At 36.7% G+C, this 25,039-nt stretch overlaps 1 protein-coding gene across 2 annotated transcripts in view; it reads right to left on the reverse strand.

The window, feature by feature from the left end:
* The window catches only part of NSMAF (neutral sphingomyelinase activation associated factor), a 36,731-nt gene extending 16,034 nt beyond the window's left edge, over positions 1–20,697 (reverse strand). Inside the window, exons 1-17 of one of the 2 annotated variants that reach the window (XR_015748913.1) lie at positions 19,806–20,294; positions 15,452–15,541; positions 15,291–15,369; positions 15,136–15,200; positions 14,997–15,033; positions 12,949–12,999; positions 12,484–12,555; positions 11,375–11,422; positions 11,221–11,273; positions 10,658–10,787; positions 9,508–9,579; positions 9,067–9,175; positions 6,169–6,345; positions 1,698–1,777; positions 584–674; positions 436–499; positions 279–330 (exon numbers count right to left, since the gene is read on the reverse strand). Coding sequence is in view for 1 of the 2 variants with exons in the window: in XM_026692352.2 (XP_026548137.2) it covers positions 279–330; positions 436–499; positions 584–674; positions 1,698–1,777; positions 6,169–6,345; positions 9,067–9,175; positions 9,508–9,579; positions 10,658–10,787; positions 11,221–11,273; positions 11,375–11,422; positions 12,484–12,555; positions 12,949–12,999; positions 14,997–15,033; positions 15,136–15,200; positions 15,291–15,369; positions 15,452–15,541; positions 19,806–19,858 (1,323 nt within the window). In the remaining variant the exon portion in view is untranslated. Of the gene's footprint in view, positions 1–278; positions 331–435; positions 500–583; positions 675–1,697; positions 1,778–6,168; positions 6,346–9,066; positions 9,176–9,507; positions 9,580–10,657; positions 10,788–11,220; positions 11,274–11,374; positions 11,423–12,483; positions 12,556–12,948; positions 13,000–14,996; positions 15,034–15,135; positions 15,201–15,290; positions 15,370–15,451; positions 15,542–19,805 lie in introns of both variants that reach the window. The other variant, XM_026692352.2, reaches the window with a different exon arrangement.
* Positions 20,698–25,039: the final 4,342 nt, after the last annotated feature.

The following is a 25,039-nucleotide window of genomic DNA, read 5'->3' on the forward strand; positions in this document are numbered from 1 at the left end:
CGAAACCTCGTCTCTGTGAGGCTTCGATCTGTGCTCGCCGCTGGAGTGCCTTGAGCCGGCTGGTTTTGGGGCTCCCTCCAATATCATTTATTATCTTAGTCTTATAGCTGGTGATGCTAACAACTTGAGATTTTCTGTGTGATAGGCTCCAAAAGCTGGGGTAACTTCTTAGACCGGTTAGATGGAAAATCATTTTTAGATAACGTATCTGCAGCAGTTCAATCAGCAACATAAAGGAAGCCAATTACTACAGATTGAAGTTCAAGAAGATTATTTACCTCTTTGAAGTCTGTTGCCCCATCTAAACAGTTCTTCCAAGTTTCTGCAATGCTAGTTAAGAATAGTACAGAGAATAACCAGTTATTGTTTAAAGTAACACTGTAAGAGTGACAAACATAAAAGTTAACTGAACTGATTGTGAGATACAAAACTAACCTGTTGAACATTCTGTCAGGATGATCAAACTTTCCATTTTGTAAGCAAAGCATATGCTCTGGTGCTATAAAAACAAAAGAGGTTAGATACATATATTCAAACACGTACCATAATGATATTCTCTGAAATATCTCTGCATATATCTTACCAACTCTGACCAGGTAAAAGAGAACATAACCTGGTGATGAGTAGTGGCTGCCATACATAAATTTTGGTTCTTGCATTTCTTGATAACGCACCTATCAATGCAATAAAGGCAAAAGGAGAGTGGTGAAACAGAGAGAATCAATTCAGGAATAACATTCTTCTATAGTAATTACATGGAGTTTATATTAAAAAGTGAGTCAGCATTTCATTTTTTGTGCACATTGTTCCACAATGACTGAAATGAGTCACTGACACAACTATATACAGTATTCAATCTCAGTGGATTGCCTCAGGCAACAATTATAAAATGCATTATTTTGCAGAAACATGCTAGACTCCAGGGCACTTGGATGAATTCTTCCCCATATCCAGTTTAAAAAAAATATGCACAGTATAATCTGATCCTAAAATATTTGAAAAAATACCTATCAAATCACTGCAACCTGCATATGAAAACCTTAGACAGATATTCTAAACTAGTCTTCTGCACCCTTCTCTTTTATATACTGAAATGTTTAGGTAAAACATTTAGGCTTACTTAATAATAAAATTAATTAGAAATAGTCACATCTTTTATTGATAGTCTAATAAATCACAGTTGAACCTAAATATATCACCTATAAACATTTGAGCTATGCTGCTCTTTACACCTAGATAATAGCCAATTATGTTCTACTACAGATTTGAGAAAAACATTCTAAATGTTGCTGAACCACAAAAAATAGCAGCTTTACTTAATAATACATGTGTAATAATGGAGGTGTGGGAGTTTTATTTTAGGAACACCTGAAGGGCCACTGGATCTTCAATCCTTTTATGGTTTTCTTGTTTTCTATCTATTCATCTGCTTGTATTCACATTTGGATACCTTTACCAAGTAATCACCCTCCAATTCCACCTGAAATTAGACCCTCTCAAATATATATAGGTAAAGTTACATTCTTTAACAATTACTTTTCTATCAATTTTGCACCTATCTTTTATAACAAATTAAAAAATTTAACTAGAAAAAAAACTTAAAATACAGTAAACAAAAAAGTTGTTTTAACATACAAAACTAATTTACACACAAACATACACACACTAATATACAAACAAGGTGTTTTTCTACATACCAGTAATCTTTCCAATCTTTCTTTATTTAGTGCACCTACAGGTTTACTAAGGTCACGAAAAGTTTCAGGATTTGTTAGATCTATGAAAAAAAAAGAACATTTGTAAACATATACTATATTACTAACAATAGTATGACAATTTTATTTTCTAAAGCATATGGACAAAACTTAAAATATCAAATTAGGATTAATTAGGACCTATACCTTCTTCATCAGTCTTTAAAGCATAATTGTAATCCTTGGGAAGAATTTAGACTAATGAGTCTACTGATTTCAATGATGTCAGTGCAGGGAAAAAACTTCACTGAACATTTTCGTTTTTTCAGATACCTGTACTGTAGAAAAGTAATTTTTTTCTATCCTCAAATATATGAAAAAGTTTAATGGAAAAATTATCCCAATTTTGACTTCACAATCAAATCAGCAAGTGAATGCACCTCATTTCCGGTTTTTAAATTAGCTTCTTAAACCCAAAAGCCAATTAGTTTTTTCCCCTTTATTTTATGTTTTAATATTTTAACATTTTTTTCACAACTTATTATCAGTATGAAAAATATGAAACAATCAATTGGACAAATATTATGCAAACAAAATCTAATATAATGGGGTTTTATAATAGGTGTGTGTGTGTATGTGTGTGTGTGTGTATGTATGGTATTCATAAATCTCAAGTTAGAAATCTCAAGTTAAAAGAGCAGGAATACTATGTGACCTCAAATTCCTACAGCTGCAGAGACAACAATGCAACACCAACCAGCTTCAAATTAACATTTCATCACAGCACAGCAGCTATCAAACGTATCCTGAAAAGAACTGAAATGGCTCTATTCAGGAACGAGCTTCACAGAAAGAGATTCCAACTGGACCAGTTAAACAAAGACCTCCTAACCCTACACCTGGAATTGAGCAACAAAATTCACCCTCTACTTTGGGACAAGACAAAGCAACTTACAACTTGGAGAGCTGAAACTGAAACCACTTACAAAAATGACAGACTCCTGAAGAAACTAAAGAAATTAGAACATGACAAGAAAGCCCCCAACAACTCACAACACCTGAAACAATTAGTATACAATGTTTCCAACAGAGAACTCACCAAAACAGAAACAGATGTCCTAACCAAAGGATTCAATTATGCTATAGCACCCAAAAAAATCCCCACAGAATCCATCATATGCGGAGTGGAATCCAGCCTAACTAAATTAAATACAGATGAAGCTGATAGAATAAGACACCAAGCCACTAACATCCTATGCACAAGCAAACCACCCAAAAGCAACTTACACAAAGAGGAACTAAAAGCCCTGCAAGCCCTAAGGAACGACAGCAGCATAATCATACTTCCAGCAGATAAAGGTAATGCCACAGTAGTAATGGATAGAAAAGACTACGAAACAAAATTGACAGACCTACTCCAAGACTCCACATACAAACCCATAAACACAGACCCAAACACATATCTGGAAAAAATAACCAGGAAGAAAATCATAACCAGCAACATGAGCAAAGAGATCCAACAGAAGACCATCCCAAGAGAAAAATCTTCCACGTGTCCCAAATTATACGGTCTTCCCAAAATACACAAAGAAGGCTTACCTCTCAGACCCATAGTCAGCTCCAGAGGAGCACCACTACAAAACCTAGCCAAATACCAAGCAAAGCAGCTACAGCCCCATGCTGAAGCAGCAGCTTCACATGTACAAAACTCATACCACCTCTTGGAAATGATCAAAGATCTACAGATGGAATAAAAAGATCTGCTTGTAAGTTTTGACGTGGTTTTGCTATTCACTCAAGTCCCGATAAAAGAAACTCTTGAAATCATCAAAAACAAATACCAACCGCCCAAACACCTCATGGAACTAGCAGAACACTGCTTAACCAACACATATTTTATATACAAAGAACAAAGACACAAGCAAATTGAAGGAGCCCCTATGGGATCACCACTGTCACCCGTCATTGCAAACCTGTTCATGAAAGAATTCGAATCCAGAGCCCTAGCCAATGCCACCCACAAACCCAAACTATGGTTAAGATACATCGATGACACATTTGTTATTTGGCCCCATGGAAAAGAAAACCTAAACAATTTCCTAACACACCTAAATAGCACACACCCCAAAATCAAATTCACCATGGAAATGGAAACAAACAAACAACTACTGTTCCTAGATGTACTAATCTACAAAAAAACAGATGGCACACTAGGACACACCATATACCAGAAGAAAACACATACCAACCGCAACCTCAACGCCCAATCCCACCACCACCCAGCACAGATAAACTCCGTGGCCAAAACACTAACTGCCAGAACCAAATGCCTGGCAGACAAGACACACATAAAGACTGAACTATGCACCCTGACTAAAGTACTGACAGCTAACGGCTTCCACAAAAGCAAAATCACTGGCCTGATCCACAAAAACACACTGAGACATAATGGAGACCTAGAAGATGAACAGACCTGTGGAACAGCTGTCCTGCCCTATATAAGAGGTACTACAGACAAAATCAGTAAGATACTACACAGGCATCACATCAAGACTGCCTTCAAAACAGACAGAAATATAGCAGAAATATAGCAGCCATCCTAAGAAACCGCAAAGATAAAATTGACCTGGAAAACCAAGGCATATATGAAGTCCCCTGTGCATCATGCCCTGCCACATATATTGGACAGACCAATAGAAGAATAAGTACCTACCTGGATGAACACAAAAATGCAGTAAAAAAGCTGGAACACACTTCCTCACTAGTCCAACATATGAAAGCCACAGGTCATAGCATCGACTTCAATGACACCAAAACCCTAGCCACTATAGAAAACCCCAGCTACAGAATTATCAGAGAAGCCATAGAGATTGAAAAAAAGACCTGAAAGCATGAATAGAAGAGATGACTCCACCAGACTGTCAATTATTTGGAAGCCTGCACTCACAAACAAAAAAATCTCCACACCACAAGCCAGGCAAACACCTGGGCACAAACAGACACCCTCTGATACCTCCAGCTCAAACACACCCCAACCAGGCAGCCAGATGAAACCTAGCTTCCTAATAAATGATAGCCGGCCATTTACTCGGAGCCAAGCTTCACTAAAAGCCTCCAATACAGGAAACACAATGTTGCCAGCCAACCAAGACAAAAAAAACTCTACAAAACAGACAGAAGATATTAGAAACACCAATCAAGCAGAACACAGCAAACTCCAAGACCAGTAAACACAGACCAAGACTCCCAACCAATCAGGATGAAGAAAAAACCATTCTGGCACAGCAGATGGCTAGCACCAAATTTAAAACAGAAAAGGCGGTGAAAGTCTGACTCACAGGCGAACACAATACACAAGCCTGATGATGGCAGATGAGATTCTGCCGAAACGTTCCTACAACTTTAAAAGCACAACTATAATGACTTGGGAAAATACCTGAACAAAGCTGAATACCATACATGTAAGTACCCGCGAAAACTTAAGAAAACATATGTGTGTGTGTGTGTGTGTGTGTGTGTGTGTGTGTGTATATATATATATATATATATATATATATATATATATATATATATATATATATATATATATATATATATATATATATATACATTACATACATAATATCTCGGGTTTTCTGCCGCGTAGAGAAAACGCGGGAGAAACCCGAATAACCAAAGATCCACATACAAATACCTGCGAGAACCTCAGAAAACATACATACATACATACATACATATGTATTCTTTTTAAACTTATTTTAAAATAACCAATTTAAAAATAAAATACATGTTTTTGGGAAGTTTCAGTCATTTGATATTTTTTATTCACAATTATCCATTTTAGGTTATTTTAGTTTTGCATGCTATTTTGGTATAATACACATTTTTATGCTTTCTTCAAGTTGAAAATTCAGAGAAATTAGATTTTTGGATTTTAGATAGCAAGCAACTTTATTTAAAACCATACTGAAAAGGTACAATCAATCTTTTTTTTAAAAAAAAAACATGCTAACAACTCTTAGTTCTTCTTTTAGATAAGCAGAAAACATATATGCAAACCACCCTTCCCAAATCTATTCAAGACCCTTACTTTCTATGAATAACATGTCCAAGTTAGTGCTTACGATGCAGGCTGTGAAACTCTATGCAACCTTAATTGAAATGAATGGATTTTTGCAACAGCACTTATTGAATCTCTTATCTTCATGCCCCAGGTTGTTTTTAATGTTTCCTGACTTGTATTTCTTTGAGGATTCGTTTGAAAGTCTAAATGTAGCAAAGTAAGCAGCAGCTGTGCAACTTTTTAAAATCAGGTTTAGAAACCAATACTGCAAATGATGTTGCTACTAAAAACTATTCCATTTTGGAAACAAGTTTGAGAAAATGAACTGACAGCACAAGTATACAACTGCACGGATATCTTGTCTGGATAGTCCCATCGCATTTACTTCGCTTGTCTCCAAAGAAGTCTTACCTAGTTCTGAGCTAGAATAATCTCCTATGATCCATGGAAACACAGGGTACTGGGAAAGATCGTTGCAGCTCCGATCAGCCAGATTATTGAGATGAAGAAGGTATTGGTAGTTTGAGATATGTCCTCGTTGCCATTGTAACATGTAGCTCTCCGCGGTGTGCTCTGTAATATGATTTTCTAGAAGGATACAGAAAATGTGACAGATTGCAAAAAAGAAATTAATATAATTTGCCATTAAAGCTCTCCAAGGAACTTGTATTAGGTTGAATTTCTATCCCGCAAGGCTTACAGAGCCATCATTTATCACTGATCAGATAAGGCAGGTATGACAGCAAGTATTCAGATTTATGAGAAATGGGTGAAGCTATTCCCCACAAAAGAATTATCTTGTCATCCCTATTCTATATATGTCTACCTTCTAACATAAAAATGAGCAATTATTAACAGCAATCCTCCAGTAGTTTTTCTAAGTAACTGTCTTCCGAGCTATTGTCTTCCATGGAAATTTCATGGCAAAAAAACTGATAGAGAATCTTGGGATGGGCGATGATGGAGAAGGTATTCTGCCTACCTTAAAATATACAAATAAAGTAATATGATAGGAATAAAATCAGTTATATTGTTTTGTTTAATCTTTGAGGACTTTAATCATCTTTATCCTCACCCTACACACATTTTGATGTACTGCTCTTAATCCAAACTAGACTTCTCTTTTAGTATCCCACTGACCAATGCTCATACCTCATTTGATTTTAGATTACACCGTACATAGCTGCCCTCCTATCTTTCAACATCTTTTGTGGTACTGTAATAAATATTCTGAGCTCAAGTTTCAGGCTTTTCACGTGTCTCAAGATCTATATTAGAACCAATCTATTGTAAATTCTATTTATACCTGCTGTTTCAAATGCTGTGTCGTGGTTGCATTATTAAAATTTTCCCAAGAAGTATTGACTGAAATCAGATCAAATGTTGGAGCAAAGCCAATAGTTCCTGCAACCATGACAAAGTGCTAAAGAGCTGCTGTGGGCTCTGTTCAGCTTCTTCTTGTGCATAGACGAAGATTTCTCCGAAATTCATGCCTGCCTTCCTAGTAGACATGTTGCTGCCTCTTACAAACAAATTTCCTGTGGGGAAGTTAAGTTTTCATTCAAATTAACTATAGGTGTGTTTCATGTTCTACTTTGTTTTATGCATACAGTCTTGAGATTCAAAGATAGGCAAATACAAAGATTGTTGTCTAAGACAAAACATGGCTTCAGGGGCAAGAGTTGCTGGAACTGCTGAGCTATTCTAGTACTACTACATTTATGAATTGGCTTGGTCTGCTGACTTTTGTCATTAGTTTGTAAAAGATAGGTAATGCTTTGCATTCAGTTCCAAGAAACTGGTGAAAATGTGTCGCCTATTTGTTTCTTTTTGAATCAGCACATTTTCTCAATACAGGTAGTACTCGGATTACGACCATTTGTTTAGCAATCATTTAAAGTTACGATGGCACTGAACAGTGATTTATGACAAGTCCTAGCACTTACTACTGTCATAGCATTCCCGCAGTCATTTGATCACAGTTTGAGAGTTTAGGAATTAGCGTGCATTTATTAAGACGGCAGCATCCTGGGGTCCTGTGTTCACCAGTTACAATTTTCCAACAAGCAAAGGCAATGTTGGGGAGCTGTATTCATTAACAAACATGATTTATTTAACAGCCATGTTGATTCACTGACCACAGCAAAAAGACTTGTAAAGTGAGGCATAATCCATTGAAAGACCACTTCATTTAACAATTCAGTCCCAATTGTGGTCATAAGTTGAGGACTACATGTATCACAGGGCAGCTACATAAGGTGGCTGTGCAACTGCAGGAAAAAAACTGGCTGGTCTAGAGAATCCCACATTCTGAACCACTTTCTCTATATTACTTCTGAAGTGTTGTACAGGGGTCAAATGTTTGTACTCTGTCCATGCTCTTTTGCTAAAGTTGGGATTCCAAATTTATTTACATTCAGTTTTTACTAGTTTTAAAAGTCTTTTTTCTAACAAAAACAAAATAAAAAATTAGGCATAAAAGATGAACAGAAAAATAAATTATAATAGTTACTATTATAGTTACATAATAAGAGTCGTGGTGGCGCAGAGGTTAGAATGCCGTATGCAGGCTAACTCTGCTCAATGCCAGGAGTTCAATTTCTTCAATCTTGACAGGCTCAAGTTTGACTCAGCCTTCCAAGGTCAGTGAAAATGAGAACCCAGATTGTTGGGGACAATATGCTGACTCTGTAAATCACTTAGAGAGGGCTGTAAAGCACTATGAAGCAATATATAAGACTAAGTGCTATTGCTATTTTTTATGGGTCTGTGCCTGTAATGATCACTATGACAAAAACAACTAAACTCTGTTATTTAAAGTTTCAAGTAAATTATATGATTAATACATTCTGCCATAATTATCTCTGCCACCCAATCTAAACATTATTGGCTAAGAGAATTTTTTTATTTAAAAATATTGAGGGAAAAGCATAGATAACAACAGAAACCTTAATCAAAATATATATCTAATCTTTGTTATTTGTCCCAAGTTGCAATATTTTCCTTCCTTATATTAAAGCTTCTCTTCTGGTTATGTAGACGGTATTATCAAATGATACAGAAGATATAGAAGTCTCTTTGCCTGATTCTCATCTTTCAATGGCTTTCTTCTGCTAATCATACACAAGTGTAAAGACGGTGCTAAGAACTTGCTGCTAAGTATCTCCACAAAATAATAAAGAGCTCTTTTTCTATGCAATACTTCCAATCTTCTATAAAAGCTAAATCTATACAAAAAAGCTGAAGTTAGATTCACACACACACACACACACACACACACTATATTATTTATTAGATTGTTGTTGAAACCTAAATATGTTGACACGTAGAAATATACATTATCTCGGTCCTCAGTGTTGTTGAATTTCAAATAGATGTCTGAACATAAATCATTCTCGGTGCAAAATACTTCCAGACCCTTGAAAATTAAAAAAAAAAAGATTAAAATGACACGCAATGAAGTTAACAAAATCACTGAATTAACCCGGATCCATATAGCAATGTTAAGCATAGATATCTGCTTCTTATTGTTTTCACAATAGCAAAAGCAATGCCTACATTATTTTTATAGCATAAAAAGTCATTGCAATTAATTTATTTTTATTATTATTATTATTTTTACTAGGCGAGCACTTGGTACCATTTAAATTATACTGTATAATACTTGTTTCCCAAGGAATTGAAATAGCTAAATTTAAACCCATGAAACACATCTCCGATAGCAAGGATCAAAAGCAAGTATTATCTTACCAAAGGCGACAGGCTATGTCTTCTTTTATAGATGCGTCTGACACTACGCAGTGTCACTTGTACCACAGGTTTCTATAAGGAAAGAAGTCAAAAGATGACACATTTCTTCCAGTTTTAGTCACATGTTCTAGATAGAAGATGCATTTCCTCCTCTAGCACTTTATCAACAGTGAGTCTCAATGTTAAATCCAAGAAAAGACCATTTTGGAAGATTGTTGGGATATTTTTTAAGAGGATGGGTCAATTATCTTAATTTCAGAGAGGCAATTTCTGAGATTGTTCAGTAATCTGTATGTGTTCTGAAAATAGCCAGCTATTTGTTATGGAAGCTAATTAAAAATTAAGCCAACTTTTTGATGTTGAGGACAGATTCACATTATAGAAACTTTGTGTGATATAATTATACATAGACAAGTGAGCAGAAGATACCATGGCTTCCCACAAGGAAATACATGAATCTACTTTCTAGTTTGTTAGCATCACAGCAAGAACACTTTGACTTTCTTAATTAATTGAGATAGTATGGAACCTTGACAACAGATAAAAATGTTTAACTTAACTACCACAGAAAAGCCAGGTGGATCTCAAATATCAATTGAAATCCACATATGCAAGCCATAGCACCCCAATTCTTGTATTTCCCAGAATCATCAGTGTGTAACAAAATAGCCATTAAGGACATTTTCCATTTATTAATTCATACCATGTTCATGGCATTATTTGAGCCATAATGAAGTGATATAAGTCTCTCTTCTATATTGCTACTTTGACGCAACAATAGTTGAACAAGTCCAGTGCTATAAGTCACCAATTAGGAAATGACCCAAGACTAGTTTTCTACCACTGATAAGGTAAGTGTACTAACTGGCCAGTACTTGTCTGTGTGCTTTAATATTGTTATCCTTAATTATAATATGGATATTTTAAAAAAGCAGGCTTAAGTTGAAATTAGATTTCATCAGCCTGGAGAAATATAGCACCTACAGAAAATGACAGGATTGTTTGATTTGCATTAAAAGCAGAATTCATTGGAGGATGAATTTGATTTGAGGGCCAAATAACGAACACATTGTATACACTTGGAGAATATTTTGCTAGCACACTTATCAAGGCTTTAATAGCGGCAGATCAGAAAATGCAAATTACTCACAGGATAGCCATTGAGAGGCTGGAAATACAGGTTTTCATCAGTGATGCATACATGCCCTGGATTTGTTACCAATGGAGTGACCATTTCCGCTTTACATTCCATATGTAGCGTTTCAGAAACATTCTGAAATCTATTCAAATAACAAAGAAATGCCCAGTGTAAGTTTCTACTTATTCCTTATCATAACATCCCAGAGTTTTCTATCACATCTTTATACATAGTTTAGAATATACTATTTACTACTTTATATATATTATAACAACAAGTGTGAAATCTTTTTTACGGTACTGAACAATAACATGTCAACCAACAAAGGGGGTTTACTTTAGACTTCTTTGGTTATCTTTATTTTGCCACAGAAATAAGCAATTCAAAAATTCAGAATTCAGCATAGTAAGATAAACACATATAAATAGAGAAAACATTGTAAATCAGTACACATAGTTTCCTATTGCTGATCTACTCTTTGCTTTTCATATTTTCCTAAGCATGTTAATTATTTAAAAGAAAAAACTAAGAGTGAAAAGATGAGATGTTCCCTGAACCAACATAGAAAAACATACCTGTTCTTATCAAATGATGTTCTGGCCAAACGTGACTGTAGAATAGCAGTTATCTGATTTAAAATAATAACAATAATCAGCTTTAAATTTTTAATGCAAATAGGATTGTCACATTAATCATTCCATTAATATTGCATCTCTAGTACATATTTACCATAGCAGCCTGGTCCCCTAGCTTGTCCAAGTGCGATGCTCTGTATAACTGTTAAAAAACAGAAGCAATCAAATGAAATTTAGAAGTTTTCCCAGATATAAGGGAGTTGAAGTTCACAGATACAGGTGAGACTTCTGTCAGAATTACTAATGTTGCATTAGATCCATTTTTATCTACAGACTTGCATCACAACAGGCATATATAATTATAAATCATAGATCAAGAGTCACAATTCATAGCTTTAAGCCACATGTAACCCCCAGGAACCCCTTTTTATATCAAGAGCCCCCCCTCCAATAACAACTGCTGAAAAATATTAGCCTACTTAATCACCATTTTGAAATGATCAAAACTTAAGAGCCGTAGCAGAAGATCCTAAAAGTAGAATACAACAGTAAACGAAGTGTCTCATACACTCCCTGAAAGGTCAATTCTTGATATAGATTCTTAACAAATTTAACTTTACCAAGATTTTTATACATCCATCCATATATGTGCATTCATAAGAATTTTGTCCCAATAGTACTATTTTCAGCAGCAATATTTCCCTTGATTCAAGTTTGACTGGTGCCTACATCCATGTAGATTCTTTGGCAGAGATATAAAATGATTTTGACATTGATTTCTTCTGTAATGTTATTTCAGTTTTCCAGTGAAACCCATAGCCAATAAAATACTGAGGTAAATACAAATCAGGCCACATTCCTGCTTAGCCTTTTCAAGATCACTCAAAATTGGCTAGGTGCTGCTACTAGTTAATGATTAGTAAACACAGCTTTTCTAAGCAGAGATATACTCATTACTGCTACAAATAAAAAATAAGAAACCGATATAAATTTCTCCTTTGATTGCTTGGAAATGTGGTTTTGTATATGTCTACTAATTTTCAACAGCCTCTAGGACACAGATTGTTCTATGGGATTGCAGAAGCAGTCTGCAGGATTGCCTAATAATTGATTAGCCACATTTAACTCAGGACTACCATGCAAAAGAAAAAGAATAGCCATTTGTTAGTTGTTTCAAATATTTGACTAGATAAGAGAGTTTACTCTGTTTCATTAGCTAAATCCCATGCTACAGGCAGCAATAAAATGAACAACTATTCATACTTGATGAAGTGTTTGTATGATATCTTCGACTTTTCCAGCAACATCCAGTTCAAATACATATTTAGTTTGACCCTAACAAAAAGAGATAATTAAAATTATATTAAAACCCACACACAACCAAATTAGGAAGAGTCTAGTTTAGCATCTGCATGCCATGCAAACAAATTCTAGATGTAATCCCTGTTATTTCTGATACTCTAATCTAGTTGCTGTATTATAACTCCCGTTTCTTATTCTTTTTCTTGTTTATGACATTTGACAAATCAAACATTGTTTGTATATTTCACCTAAAAAGTTTTATTTAACAGTTCATATCCTAAACTATTAAAAGGCACTGTAATATTTTATATTAAAATAAGATTATGTTAAAACACTAACAAGTTATTTTTTTTAAAAAAAAATTCAGAGACAAAGCATATAGTTACATAACATTTTTTTTCTTTAAATGGAAGCGTATATACTTACTCTTTCGGTTTTAAAGGGTGCGATGATATTTTGTTCTTTAGTGAGAAAAGCCTTTAGAAAAGGATAACTTGTTTAGCACTTTTTTTGCAACATACTGTAGCTATTAGATATTATCCAAAATTCAGGAAAACTTATAAAGCATGAATAAATGGATAGCAACTGTTCAGAAAGTTATCAGATCATGCTCCTAACCTTTTTTCATTTTAAGTGAAAATTACATTTTAATTTTAAAAGTTTTTTTTACAAAAACCAAATCCAAATTGTAGTCTGATATTTCACTGTGACCCTAGTTTAACTTCGCCTTTATTTAAAAGTTAAAAGTTTCCCTATAGATAGTGACATTGTCAGACACATATCCCGGTGACTTTATGGACAAACATTCTCCATTTTGTTGTTTCTCTACTTCAGTGTTTCTTAATCTTAGCAACTCTAAGATGCGTGGACGTCAACTCCCAGAATCACCAAGCCAGCCATTTTCCATGCACAGTGGCAAATCATAGTTATTGTTCTTTCAGGGACATTCAAACGATATTCTTGATCCTTTTCTCTCTCTTTTCCATTGTCTTCCCCTTTTTTTCATTTTCCCCAATCATGCCAAGCAGTTATTTTTTTCTAGTCCATCATCTGTAGAGTTTTTGTTTATTAATCATTGCCTCACTACCACTTTTTCTTCCAGGACTCATTGACTGGTTCTTTTAGCCCATGATCTTAATAACCATAATCAAAGCTGCAATTAAAAGCCATCTATCAATGTTCAACTTTTTCACCCATACAATACCACTAGGAAGTACACTGCTTTAACTATTCGGATCTTAATAGAGGGGAATATTTGATATTCTGATACATTCTATTTTTTTATTTTTTTATTTGATTTGTTAATCGCTTACAAGATAACAGGTAAAAGTATAAACATAGTTTTGAATACATGAGATGGATACGTATAAGAAAAATAAAAAGAAACAATAGGACAGGGACGGTAGGCACGGTTGATGCGCTTATGCACACTCCCTACAGACCTCTTAGGAAAGGGGCGAGGTCAGTCTAAGGTTAAAGTTTTTGGGGTTTGGGGAAGAAGCCACAGAGTCAGGTAGAGTATTCCAAACATTGACCACTCTGTTGCTGAAGTCGTATTTTCTGCAATCAAGTTCTGATCTTTGTTGTCATAGAAGTCCTCTTTGGCTTCATGATCTTGTCTGAGCTTCCCATTATTTCCTCTTTACTATTATTTTACTTCTTACAATGCCAAGCATGCTGTTTATTGCTTCCTGAGTGAAGAAAATCTTTTCCATTGACTATGAGCTTATTAAGCATGCAGATTGATGTTATCCTTTATCCATTTTATTTTCATTTTACATTAGCTATCAGACCTCTTGTCTTTTTTCTTCATACAATTTGTTACTTTTCTCTGTATGATTCTGCTTTGAAGAACCTAAAACAAATATTTGCTTGTGCAAAGATTTATGATAAAAATGTTATCTGGGGCACAGCAAAACTTTTGCTGTTCAAAGTTGACAAGTTTTTCTAACAGGGTCGTTTGAATCCACACTTTTGACACAAACCAGTTCTGTTCAGTGTGTTCAATCAGGGGTGCTTATCTTATCAGCATCATGATTTATGTCCCACTATAGCACTGTTGTACAAATGGCAGAGCTGAAGTCACCTATCATTATACTACATAACCTCATTGAACTTCCTTATGTATTATTATGCTTATTATTTGACAAATCTCTTGTATCCTTTAAGTTTATATAGCAGCAACAGAAATCTGATATGTCTTTACAGTGTTAACCAATATATCATCATTAAGCATTGCTCCTGGAGTAATTGTTCCACTGTCACTTACAGTATGAATTATGATGGAAGTTTCAAAGCTGTCTTGATAAAATACAAATTTCATAACAAATAGAGTTTGATCTGAATTAGAAGCCTTTTCAGAGATCATGGCAAAACTCAGAAAAATCTTTCAAATTTACAAGAATTTGCATATTAATTTAAAAATGACATTTTAAAAACTGTAAACAAGGACTTTTATATTATTTGTTACTTACTTGACTAGATAAAATAGCAATCTGCCCAGAAGTACCACTAAAACACAGATTTGGGGGAAAAGAAAATAATATTATCACACTATTCAGTTGTGTTGACATTAAACAAATATGTGTTTAACACATCTTTAAAAGCATTTACCTTGTAAAGGAATAATTCCCACTATATTCTGGTGCTTCAATTTTAATACAATCTCTCAAAGGAATCTATGTGAATTCACAGGGGAAAAAAAAATTCATTCGAGTTTGAAGTTAAAACCAACCAAAATTCTTGATATTACTTAGTCATCTACTTACCTTAATAATGGGATGGCTTATTTCATCAGGCTCAAATATCACTGATTTTGAGCAGATTTTAAATGATCCTTTAATTTTCCTAAGTATTAGAAGACAAAGTTATTGCAGAATTTTGAAACAGTACAATATTAGTGTTTTCCCTTTTATGAAAAGAGTAATACCTTATTCCCTTGCTATCTTTCTTTAAAATATAATTAGCTGTATGTTGTTCAAAGTAGTATTCTTCCAGATTAAGGAGTAATAAGGAAAATCTAGAAGTAAATAATAAAAAACAAAATATGTGTTAATGTAACTCTGTGCTTTGCTACTAATACGCATTACAGATTGCCTTTAGCAACAATTCAAAGATATAAAGGACCTACTTAGGGCCCGGATTCAGCAATTGCCCTGAATGGGAGTCACATGACTAAACTTCAGCACTTGGCAACTGGGCCACCTTTACAACTGTTTGCAGTATCCCACAATCGTATGACCACATATTATAACAGTTTGCTGAAAGCTGACATTTACTACTGTTTTATGGCAAAACTGTATCATGACAAACCACTGGTTCACTTAATTTGCTTAATTATTGTAGCAGCCACTTTGCAACAGTGGCATTTGCTTAACAACCACCACAAAAATAGTCAGTACCATAGTTTTACAACTGTCATGACTTACAGCCATGATGAGCAAGCTAGATGTGTTCCAAGAAGGCAGCTTCTGTCTAAAAGCTAAAAGTAGTTTGGCAGTGGAAACAATTAGACGTGGAAATGAAAGTCATTCCTTCACTGATGTGTTTAAGTAACCACAAGTTGGAAGTGTTTTAGTTTCAGATCAGAAAGCAAATCTGATTACTAAGGATACTTGGCACACATAGCACAATACTTTGTAAACAATCCAAGGGGAAGAAATTTTGGATGATCTTTTTAATGTATATATTTATTGTGTTTTATCAATAGGAATAAAATACAAAACAGAAAAACATAAATACAACAATAATAACCAAAAATATGATTAATGTTGGAAATTTTGGATAATCATAACAAATTTTACTTGCAGCTTTTTCCCCAAATGAAGTGCTTTTTTCTTACACATTGGGGAAAAACAGCAACATTAGGAAACAACTGCAACATTGATTTTAACTTCTTAATAGATGCATAAACTTTAAAAGTATCCCTTTAAGGGAAAAAACATTTTTGTAATATCAATAAGCAATAATAAAGCAGAGAAAAAAATGTCCAGTTAATTACTGACCCAGCCAAAAAGATAATTGAGAAATTTTATTTCTTCTAGTAGTTTATTCTTCAAGGAGTATTGACCTCTATTCTACTGTCCTGCTCTGTTCTTATGCAATTAATAATAGAAACAAGTCTACATTCTTTTTGAAGGGTGCAGTTCCTATGAATAACTAAGAAAGGATTTCATAGATGATTTCACATAGTGAATATAAACATTTGCAATGCTACATAGTAATTAGTATGTACTTCTTTTAAACAAAATATATTAACGTGTGATCCCATCACAAAGATCCTTCCCAGGCAAGGTAGATCCTGAATGTCATGTGTTATAGGACACTTTCCCCAACTTCTTTCTTTTTACTCACATGAAAGAGAGAAATAGCAAAAGCATAGTAAGACTACTATTTTTGAACTTGTGTTGGTGCTTAATTTAAGGATGATCTGAGCGGTAGTGCTTGGGCTTACAACACCAGTGAAACTTGAAACATTAAATTGTTGGAGTTCAGCTTTAATCGTGCAGCAGTAATCACCATTATTTTTTCCAAGTAGTTTGATGCTAACTTTCTAATCTATTCAATCTTCCCTTTTTAAATATCGATGATTGTCATAAAAGAAAGCCCAAATTTCAAAAATCTGCACAAATATCACATCATGGATACTGGTTTGTAATGGATATAGCAACCCTCTTCCAAAGAGAGTTGGTGAATTAACAGATTTACCAGAGCGTAAGATTTCATGCCTTTAAAGCCTAACCTTCAAACAATGTGTATGAATAATTAATATATTAAAAAACTGTGCACTAAAATTCTAACTTATATTTACTGGTTGGAATATCCACAATAATCTGAAGAACATCTGAAAATATGCCATCACAGAACAATAAGGAAAGAACTTGCAAAGGGACTTTATTTTTTCCAGTTATAGGCCTGATCACCTAGGTCAGTGGTGGCTAACCTTTTTGGGCGTCTGTGCCAATAATTGTGCACTTGCTTGCTTGTGCGTGCTCATGTGCCAGCACCCAGAAGGCAATATGTGCTGCCCAATGCCCCCTGCGCATAAGCGCATGCCCCCCTTGCGTGCTGCACATCTGCGCATGCGCGTGCTACCCCTTATGATTTTGTGGCCCGTTTGAGATCTGAATAATAGTATTTGATTTGCTCTCAATTAAATGTCACCTCCACTTCAAATAGGTGTTCTCTACTCATTTACCTGGCTGCAGAATGGATCAAAATTTTCTTCTAACACACAAAAATTGTTGCCATGCACACAGTGACACCATGATGGAAATCCAGCTCTTTTGTACTTGTGTCTCCAAGTCAGATACTAATACATCGGTTTTGGAGTTTGTACTATTATTTTGAGATATATTTTCTCACTTGCACCCCTTTCAATCTCTGCCCCATGAATGCCCAAGCTGACACATTAACAAAATCTGCATTTTATGAGGGGTTTTTTTTTTTTGGTCTGTTTGTGGCAAAAAAAAAACCCACCCATTCAAACGAATGTGGTTCAGTAAATGTCCATGGCATTCATTTAACAATCACTGTGGGAAAGGCCAGAAAATTACCTCTGGTCACTGGGTGCCACGATTTATGACTGTAGTTTTGGGCTCAATTGCAATCATAAATTGGGAATTATCTGTAGGTAATGTTCACTGCTTAGGAATGTCCACTGCTTAATTACTTTGCACCTGATTTAACTTTAGTTTCCTTATTTTTAATCTGGGAGAATGGTGATGAATAAATCTATTTTGTGTAATTTTAGGGTTAAAAATAAGGCAAATTTTCAATTACCTTTCATAGGTGTTAGAGAAAGTAGATATAAAGTAGTCTGGTTTATTTTATTTTCTGCATAAATCTTACTAATTTCTATTTGGGCCTGGTATGTTTTTGTCTCTACTTCCATTTTATAAAAATGTATTAAGTTAATTTAGCCTTTTTCACCTTAATGCAGAACAGTAAGAACAAACCAGAAGTAGTGACTGAATAAACATGACAAATATTCCCAAGAGGAATATGATGTAATTTGGATCATCTTCAAATGAAACCACTTTTATGCCTCTTGTAAACTTATTTTAATTGCATCTAAATCTTCATGGATACATATTTTTGTTTGTGAAATTTTACCAAATTCAAGAATGTAGGTCAATATGAGCTGTAGATAGCCAAATTATAAATTTTTTAAAAAGCATTTATTTTTAAAAGGTTTCTAACTTGCTCAGAATTTACAGTATGTGGTTAATTTATGTTTGTTTTCCTTGCCTCTGTTCCAAAATTCCTGTCTGGAAGGGTTTATTTTGAGTGTATAGAAATGCACTCCTGTTAATAATGAGAATATTCATACATAATTCTTCATTATTCCAAAATCAGTTCCAGGACAAAACTGAGGAGATTGATATATACAAATTAAAGTTGCAGAGTTATACTGTTTTCTATGCATTGGTTCAACTGTACTACCCACAAACATTAAGACATCCACCAAGGGCTATCGCCTTCAGAACAATCCAGCAAATTGCTTTGATAAACCGTAATTTGTTTAATTAAAGGAGCATTTTTATCACAATGTGATAGGTAGGTAATGCAACAGTAGTCTTGTTGGCTACACTAAAGCACTAGAAACCATGAAGCATATTTTTACTTCCAACTCTTGTTATCCTATGATTCTATAAAATTTTATCCGGAGGGAAACAGGATCGCTAAAGGGGATATTATCAAACGAATGTTCAACATCTCGTGAAATTCATGGTAAATCTCCCTACGCCCCAATTGCCGTATTTTAGAATTAGAGCCTCTGCAGCTTTAAAAGGACGGACAATACGGCGCAGACACCGCAGTGTCCCAAGACAATAGTCCCCACGCCACTTCCGTATTGCAAGTCTATGACTCGCAATAGGGCGCACCGGGACGGCGCAAGGAAGGTTGATGATATGCTAGTTTTAAGCAAAAGCAACAACAACAACGCGTACACACACACACAAAGATTAGGAGTCCCTTCTTCCATGCCCCTCCCAATCGTTCCTGGTTCTGTCGCTTCTTTGCACCCAATGAACAAGAAACTGATTCCGGTGGCTGCTGGAGACGGGTTCCCCTCCCTATTCCGCAACCGCTTGAGAGCAGCTGGAATTCTTTGGGTTTTCTCTGGATCGCAGCGCATTTCCCCAACAAGAGAGACGCTTCCGCGGGCAGAGGGGCGGCGTTCAGAGCGGCCCAACTCCTGAGCGTTTGCTCGTTCGCTGGCATTGCCGCAGCCTTTCCTTCGGAGGAAGGTTCGGCTCTATCCAGGGCGTTTCACCCACCTCTCTTTGGAGTAGAGCTCCTGCTCCTGCCGCCTCTTCCGAATGAAGGCCATGGAGCTGACCCGACCCTGCTTCCGCAGCGCCTCTGTTTTGCACCAGGAACTTGCCGAGAGGCAGAAACTTCACTCGCCGCTAGGGGCCCAGCAGCAGGCAGCCCTCGCCGGCCATTTATACGGCAGCAGGAGCGTCGGCTGTGGTGCCTCGGCTGGTTGGGATCGCTTTGCGGTGTCCCAGATCTACTTTTTCCCCGCTCACCCTTCCGGGCCGGCTTTCGTTTCGGCAAACTTGCCTTGTGACAGGCATGTGCTCTTGCCTTTCGAAGGCCGGAGAAATTGGGAATTCCCTGCCGCTTATGGCCACCTTCCGTGGGCGGCTTCTTCTAGCCCTCTTTCCCTGTGAACTCGGGTAGATTTTCTGGGGTGTAAAGAAGGTGCAAGATCAAGAGCCACCTCGGTTCAGTGTGCCTGCGCACCAGAGTGCACTAGAACAGTAATTTAAGTTGTAGTAGCCGCCTCCCCCAAGCAGCTTTCGAAAGGCTTGAATTACAACTTTCAGTATTCCTGGAAGTTGTCACCCGATACAGCTGGAGGAAAATAGGCTTGAAAAAGGCAAAACTCAGGAAAGGGCAAAAAAAACAACAACAAAAAAAACACAACACCGTTGCTGTGATTTTCCCTGCCTTTTCCCTCCCTCCCACCTGCTCTGTTCTTGAACTGGTGCAGGAGCACCTGGAATTGAGCCATGGACATCTTAGCACATTGGAAAGGATATCATATAGACAAATGAGGTATAGTGGCTAAAAATTAAATCTGGCAGCGAGGAGACCCAGGTCAAGTCCATCATTAGCCATAAGAGGTGAGTTTGTGGCTGAGCTGGAAGAAAAACAGGTTATAAATCTGATGGGGGAGGGGAGGAGATAGTAGTTCTTCCTGTTGGCTCTATATCAGATATTTGCAGCCCAAGAAGATTTAATCCGTTTGATCTGTACAGTCTGCTCTAGAAGAATCTCTGCAGGCTGCTGTAAAAGGAGCAGTGTCAATTTTGCTACCTGACCTCTGAAAAGTGTTTGTTTCAAGGAAGGGAAACACAGCCAAATATTGTTATCTCTCACTCATTTGTAATGTACAGTATATTTATGTTTACTAACTTAAAGCTTTTACACAATCATTATAGAGGTAAGGTGCATTGCTCCAGTTGGATTTCAGTCTTTTACAATCATAGGGCTGAAAGGCACCTTGAAGGTCTGCTAGTCTAATCCCGTACAAAACAGGGTCTTTATTTCATCCTGGACAAATGGTTATCCAATTTTTTTCTTGAAAATCTCCAGCAATAAAGCCCTACAACTTCTGGAGGCAAGCAATTCTACTGATTAATTGTTCTCACTTTCGTGAAGTTTCTCCTTTGGTTCCATGTTGGGTCTTCCTGCGACTGGCTTCCACCCATTACTTCTTGTCCTGTCCTCTGATCTTTGGAGATTAAATCAATCTCCCCTCCTCCACGCATGACTTCAAGTATTAAAAGACAGCTATCATGTCCCTTCTAAGCCTTCTCTTTGTTAAGATATACTATTGTCCTTAGACATTCACCATATAAATTAACCTGCAGATCTCTTTGTTGTTGTTCTCTTCACTCTTTCTAGGGTCTCAACATCTTTTTTTTTTTTTAATTTATTTTGATTTGTCAATTGCTTGCAAGATAATAGGTATAAGTATAAACATAGTTATGAATACATGGATACATATAAGAAAAATAAAAGAAACAATAGGACAGGGACGGTCCTATTGATTTTTGTATCATGGTGACTAGAACTGGATGCAAAATTCCTCACTAGTGAAATATAGAGCAGTAGTATCCCTTCTTGTGATCTTGATGTTATCCCTCTGTTGATGCAGTCTAGGATTATGCTGGATATTTTTGGCAGCTGCAGCACAGTATTGGCTCATACTTAAGTGATAGTCCACTAGGACACCTAGATCTCAGATAACATGTTACTGTTGAGCTAGGTCAGTGATGGCGAACCTTTTAGGGGCCGAGTGCCCAAACTGCAATCCAAAACCCACTTATTTATCACAAGGTGCCAACATGGCAATTTATCCCGGATAATGAGGGTTTGTGAGGAATGTCAATCATTCTTTCACAACTTCTCCCTGGTGGCACTGGACATCTTTATCAGCACAACTCAGGAATGATGAGAATGTAGTGCAGTTGCTTCTGGAGGGCCATCACATCCTCCTCCCCCCACTCCCTCCCCCCCTCCCTTCTCCTTTGATTTCACCTTTCTTGAAATCCTTCCTTCCCCCTCCTCTGATTTCACCTTCCTTCCTTTAATCCTGTATATAGTGGTTCGTTATTGTTAATATTTATTAAAGAATGCTGCATAGCTTAGAAGCTCTAGGCAAAAATAACAGCAGTTATTTTGCCTGAAGCTATCCTGGGCTATTATTTACACACACACACACACAGAGAGAGAGAGAGAGAGATTTATTCCACTTTCCCTGGGTCCTTGAGAAATGAATGGCAACTTTTCCCCATCCCCGTCTTTAATAAACCCAGCCCTAAGCCCACTTGCAGCCTTTTAGCTACTATTTTCCCACCTTGCTTCCCCCTCTCCTTAAAACGAGGCTAGAGAAGAAAGCCGGGAGGGGGGAATCTAAGGGGGAGGAAGAAGAGACCCAGGCAGATCCTTCTCTGAATAGACTGCTACCCAGATTTCAACTGATTTCGTCTCTGATTCACAGAACCCACCCCCCTTTTTGGACTCTGGACCACTGGACCTTTATTTTTTCCATTGATTGGGGGAAATTGGATTTTTATTGGGTCTTCCCCACTCCCCACGCCAAAAGGAAAGCCATCCGGGTTTCTCCTCCTAGAAGCCCCCTACCCTTCTCCCTATCCCCTTCCTCCTACCCCCCCACTCAACCCCACTTCGGGACAGAGGGGTGCGCGCTGGAAACGCGTGTTGGGGTGCCATCGGAGCAACCCTTCTGATACTCCAGTGTTCGGCCCGCAACTCTCTGCTCCTCCAGGCCCGGATTGCTAAGAAGGGGGAGGAGCAGCCACGACACCTCTACTGCCCCCCCACCCCAGCCATCGCTACCAGGTTTCCTCAAAGGTGTGCCACGTTTCAAAGGCAGCAGCTCACATCTGGAGGTGCTGAACAGTGTCTCGCTATGAGAGCTGGGCCAGGCCTCTCCATCCTCTGACTCGCCAATGTGGGCACTTCTTGACCAGCCCCCCCCACTGGGCTTTTGCGCTTGGTGCTCGGTGGGGAGGTGAGTGTTTCCCCATGCTGCCCTCTTTTGTTTTTATATTTTTATTTTATTTTTTAAGACAAACATATACAGACAAAAGCATAAAAACATAAAACCATCTTTCAATTATATACATACAGTGTGTCAGTTGGTTACAAATCTTTTGTGCTATCCTTTCATAGTCCTTACAAGTTGTAAAGGTTCTCAAATTGTCAATCTAACAAATGCTTATATATCTATCAGTTATTAATCATTCATTTGTCTAAACTATTATTCCATCATTTCATACAAGATATTCTAGATTTTATTATAAATTTATATTATACATTCATCCAATGGTTATATATTTTGTATTATATTCTGTATATATTAATCATCTATTACAAAACTTCCTAGTCTATTTCATTACCATGTCTTTCTATCTAACCATTGATAAAATAAGTCCCGTATCATATAAAATTGTTTATCTTCTTGTTCTCTAATTTCAAATGTCAATTTACTCATTTCAGCACAGTCCATAATTTTCTTAAAAACTTCCTCCTGCATAGGTATTTTTTCATTTTTCCAATTCTTAGCAAATACAATTCTAGCCGCTGTTAAAACATTTACAATCAAATATTTCAATTCTTTATTGTATATTTCCGGTATAATTCCCAATAAAAATATCTCTGGTTTAAAGTCTGTGTTGTTTTATCACTTTTTCCAACCATGTGTGGATTTTAGTCCAATATCTTTTTGCATCCGAACATGTCCACCACATATGGTAATATGAACCTGGTATCTGATGACATTTCCAATATTTATCCGATTTGTTCTTAAACATTCTTGCAATTCTCGTAGATGCCACCTGTAAAACATCTTATACAAATTTTCTTTATAAGCAGTTGACATTGTCGTTTTATAATTTTGTGACCACAATTTTTGCCATTTCTCTAGATCAATCCCATATCCAAAATTTTTCCCCCAAGCAATCATCATTCCTTCCCATGCTGCCCTCTTCTTTCTCTTGGCCCCACAATGAGAGGAGGAAGGCCAGGTTTGGGGGATGGCCCTCATCCCACAAGAATTGCTCCCACCATTCTCTCCCAGCCCTCTGCTGGCGGCAACAGCAAATTCCACGATGAAGGTGGAATCCTGTTGCCACGCAAAGCAAGTTCAAGGCACTTTGCTCCCACACTAAGGCCCCAGCCATCGCCACTGCCACAACAGGGGGACAGCTCGTTTATCCCTCTGCCACTACAGGGCCACAGGGAGCCGCAGCGGAAGGATGGAAGCGTTGCATGGATTGCACTGTGGCTTCACATCATAATTTAATAAGGCTTAGAGCTTAAGTTGTCCAGATCCTTCTGAATCATGAATCTATTTTCCAAGTGTTAGCAATTCTCCCCAGTTTGGTGACGTGTAAATTTAAATGCCCCTTCAGTCCCCTTCATCGAGGTCTAAAAGGCTTGGTGGCACACTGGTTAGAGTGCAGTACTGCAGCTACCTCTGCTGACAGTCGTCTGCCTGCAATTTGGCATATCAAGTCTCACCAAGCTCAAGGTTGACTCAGCCTTCCGTCCTCCCAAGGTGGGTAAAATGAAGACCCAAATTGTTGGCAATATGCTGACTGTCTAAACCAGTCATCTTAGAGAGGGCTGTAAAGCACTATAAAGGGTTATATAAGTGTAAGTGCTATTGCTAATTAGGAAGATGTTGAAGAACTGTTGGTCCAAGACAGAACCTTGAAATTTTTTTTTTTTTTTTGGTAAAAGTTTTATTGATTTTAACAACAAACAAAAACACATGAAACATAACATAAGACATAACATAAAAACATCATCATCCTTCATAAGTTTACAGACAGTGTATCGGTTGGTTCACCACTCCTTTTGTGCATCCATTCATAGTCATCATAATAATTATATCACATAATAACTCATATTATCAATCAACAATTATATATCCTAATATTATTAAACAATCATTTGACTATAATTTTAC

This window comes from Notechis scutatus, chromosome 3, assembly GCF_049901735.1.
Source record: "Notechis scutatus isolate UNSWTSFEM ecotype Mainland chromosome 3, rNotScu1.2, whole genome shotgun sequence".
NCBI classification, from domain to species: Eukaryota; Metazoa; Chordata; class Lepidosauria; order Squamata; family Elapidae; genus Notechis; species Notechis scutatus.